Below are 3,997 nucleotides of genomic sequence, written 5' to 3'. Positions count from 1 at the left end.
AACGCACTGCGGCAATAGTAAACACAGAACTGTCAAGCAACACAAACGCCATCTTGACATCCTGCCTTAAAATGGAAGAAGGAGGAGAGCCAGACGCCAAAGTAATGTTGCCTGTAAAAGACACACTTTCATGTTAGTGCGCTGGACAACGAGTGGTTATGGGGTTAATGTCCGTCAACAATGGATTTAACGACAGCAGTGTTCAACGCGGCCAGAGACGGTAAGCTGAAACTTATCCAGAAGTTGCTCGGCAACAAAACTCCCGCGGAGCTCCGAGCTTTATCGGAGGAGAAAACCCAGGGAGGCACCTCTCTCCTGATAGCCTCGCGGTATGGACACCTGGAGGTCGTGGACTATCTCATCGGACATTGTAAAGCCAATGTAGAACTCGGCGGGGCGGTCAACTTCGACGGCGAGACCATCGAAGAAGCCCCCCCGCTGTGGGCGGCTTCGGCAGCCGGTCACCTCCTGGTGGTGAAAACACTTTTAAAACACGGCGCCTCCGTCAACAACGCCACCTTGACCAACTCCACCCCGCTGCGGGCCGCCTGCTTCGACGGCCACCTGGAAATTGTCCGCTACCTGGTGGAGCACCGAGCTGACATGGAGGTGGCCAACCGGCACGGCCACACCTGCCTCATGATCTCCTGCTACAAGGGCCACAAGGAGATAGCCAAGTACCTCCTGGACCGGGGGGCCGATGTCAACCGCAAGAGCGTGAAAGGGAACACCGCCCTCCACGACTGCGCCGAGTCCGGCAGCCTGGACATCATGAAGATGTTGCTGAAGTGCGACGCCCGCATGGAGAGGGACGGCTACGGGATGACCCCGCTCCTCGCCGCCAGCGTCACGGGACACACCAACATCGTGGAGTACCTCGCCCACCAGCCCCGCACCTCCAGGGAGGAGCGAATAGATTCCCTCGAGCTCCTCGGGGCCACCTTCGTGGACAAGAAGAGGGATCTGCTCGGCGCAATGAAGTACTGGAGACGGGCAATGGAGTTGAGGCAGCCAGGGGAAAAAACAGGCTCTCTGACCAAGCCCCCACCTGGGGCCCCCATTCCTGCTTATGGTTGTGCCCAGGAGGTGAACAGTGCAGAGGAACTGGAGGCTCTGATCACAGACCCTGATGAGATGAGGATGCAGGCCCTGTTGGTTCGCGAGCGCATCCTGGGGCCGTCCCACCCAGACACGTCCTACTACATCCGCTACAGAGGAGCCGTCTACGCCGACTCTGGAAACTTTGAAAGATGTATCAGCCTGTGGAAATACGCTTTGGATATGCAGCAGAGCAACCTGGACCCACTCAGCCCCATGACGGCCTCCAGTTTCCTGTCCTTTGCCGAGCTCTTCTCCTTTGTCCTGCAAGACCGTGCGAAGGGCACCCTGTCCACGCGCATCACCTTCCACGATCTGATGACCGTGTTGGGTAAAAGTGTGCGAGAGGTCGAGCGAGCTGTGGCGCAGCGGGACAACCCACCGGAGGTCCCACAGTTCACCAAAGCGCTCGCCATCATCCTCCACCTCGTCTTCCTGCTGGAGAAGCTGGAGTGCAACCCCGAGCAGGAGCACCAGAAGAAGCACACGGTCTACCACCTGTTAAAGCTGAATCCTCGCGGCCGTTCCGGCTTCACGCCGCTCCACATGGCCGTGGACAAGGAGACCACGTCCGTGGGGCGCTACCCCGTTGGCCGCTTCCCCTCACAGGCGGTGGCGTCGCTGCTCTTGGAGTGCGGCGCCGACGTCGATTCGAGGGACTGCGAGAACAACACTCCGCTGCACATCGCCGCGTTGAACGGATGCCCGGAGATCATGGCGCTTCTCATGAAGGCCGGGGCGCACTTTGACGCCACCAACGCACAGAGGAAGACGGCCTACGAGCTGTTAGGTGAGCACAATATTGGACACCCGGCTCTCTTCCCGCTCAACTACATCACTCTTCAGTGCCTGGCAGCTCGTGCGGTGGAAAAGCACAGACTTCCTTACAGGGGACTCATCTCTGAAGAGATGGAAGGTTTTATTGAGCTGCACTGACCTCCATCACTGACCCCTGAGTCTTTTCCCCTTGACCTCACCTTTCTCTTGTCTCTAACCTCCGCTTGCTTCGCTCCTGGACTCATGACTTTGATCCACCGCAGTCCGGCATTTAGAATGAACATTTCCCAAAGTACGCTTGTATCTATACGGGTTTGATGCGGTGACCGACAACATCTGGTCAATTACGATGCATGAAAGGGACAATTTGAATGCGATTGCTTGTCCAAAATGTTCAGAAATGATGATTGAACAAACCAAACGAGCTACACTTGCCTGTATTTATTGTTTCTGGCAGGTTTCTGCTTGTTGACATGTTCTGTCTGCTTAGGAAATTGTTAAAGCGCACCGTGCCAAACGCCTCTGTGATGTTAAGCCACTAACATATCATCCTAACTGACAAAACGCCAGGGGACTCCTCAGGTTATTTAGAGACCGCATTTAAAAAAAAATTAGTCACTGTGGTCTGGCAGTTAAGTTCCTGAAGCAAAGCATCACTGTGAACCGATCGGACTTAAGGGTACTTCTCAATTGCTTCTTTTAAATGGGAGTTCTAGACCATAAAGCTTCTGATTCCAAATGTTTCCTTGAAATGCCTTATCATCCAAACCGTGCATGTGGCCGTTCAAAACACTTCAACAAAATCAAGTATTTCTCGTTATCTTGTTCAAGTCCCCTTTAACCTCAGATGCAGTTGCGATTGACGGCTTTGTGGCCCCCGGCATCTTAATCCTACTTTTGTTACCGCGTCTGTTGATGCTCTAAATGGACAACTAACGTTTAGACTACAAACTGCCTTTCTCTGTCTCTGCTGGTGTGTTCCAGCGCTGGTATGAAACTGTGGGTGTGGAGGGTGTCGAGCCATCACCTAAATAAATTTGAGTATGGCAGCAGGACCTGTGTACGGTGCTCATTACATTTCCTACTGTGCTTTGTGTCAACTATCCAGAACGGAGCTCGTTTTGCGTCTGCAAATTGGTCCGAGGGTTAATTCCCCCCCTCCTTCTGTGGTGTTCTCCAGGCCCTTTTACGCAGGCTTAAATGGTCGCACTTGTCGCACATCCTCATTAAACGGACATAAAGTTCTGCTTACTGGGACATTAGGAACGCCTTTTCACCCAAAAAGCTTCTGGCGTTAAACTGCGGCATACCGAAATAAAGATGGATGGAACTCGATCTTCGCAGGTTGAGCTGCTCCTAATATAAATAGTGCAGAGAGCGTCACTGCTGCGGGGCAGAGAGAGAGAGACCAGGCGCTTGCTCTTCTAATTTTAGGGATCTTTTCAGAATCGCCCTCGCACCAACTCTGAAAACGGGGGATAGTGTCACACTTCCCACTCCGCCAGGTCACAGGGTGACCAGCGGGGATGGGACTGGGTCAACACACACCTCCTTTTCTAGTAATGTTTTATTAATGTCTTGCCATTGTGACTGATGTGGTTAATATTTCAGGTGTCACGTTGGTACCAGCTGGTATCCACTCTTTAGTTGAAACACATGACCTGTGTTTGGGGTCGCCAGGTGGTTGTTGGCATTAAGACGGTGTTGAAATATAGTCTGTAAAAACCTTGTTGCAGTGGGGATTGTTGGACTGTTTCTTGCCAAGTGTTTTAACAATGTTTTACCACTAGATGTCGCCCTCAACAAGGCATTATATTTATTCATGCCTTGTGCCAAACAATTAGTTTATCATTCCAAAATTGTTAAATTAACACCAGAAGCCCTTAATAAGGAGAGTTACATGTCAAAGTTTGATTTTTATTTTTATTTGTGTCCTACATGCAAGCCTCAACCTTAATTATGATTTTATTTTTACCTTCTAGCTGAACTTTTAACATTGCAACGTTGTTCCTTTTGAATAATAAGACGCAATAACAAAATACAATGCTGCAACAGCTCTTTTGTTGACAATTTCAAACATTTGTTTCGTGCGTGAGTTTGTTTCTTGGGTATTTTTCATTCC

The 3,997-nt window shown here is 51.2% G+C and overlaps 1 protein-coding gene across 1 annotated transcript; it reads left to right on the top strand.

Moving 5' to 3' along the window:
* Positions 1 to 2,930, top strand: fem1a (fem-1 homolog a). Its single transcript, XM_061920899.1, has one exon. It carries the CDS (start codon positions 181 to 183, stop codon positions 2,032 to 2,034), a length of 1,854 nt encoding a protein of 617 aa, XP_061776883.1. The 5' UTR covers positions 1 to 180; the 3' UTR covers positions 2,035 to 2,930.
* Positions 2,931 to 3,997: the final 1,067 nt, after the last annotated feature.

This window comes from Nerophis ophidion, linkage group LG14 (genome assembly GCF_033978795.1).
Source record: "Nerophis ophidion isolate RoL-2023_Sa linkage group LG14, RoL_Noph_v1.0, whole genome shotgun sequence".
NCBI lineage: Eukaryota > Metazoa > Chordata > Actinopteri > Syngnathiformes > Syngnathidae > Nerophis > Nerophis ophidion.
This window is presented reverse-complemented; position numbering and strand designations above follow the sequence as displayed.

Excerpts from the sequence above, each read along its gene's own strand:
- fem1a (XM_061920899.1), top strand. The coding sequence starts at position 181 with ATGGATTTAACGACAGCAGTGTTCAACGCGGCCAGAGACGGTAAGCTG.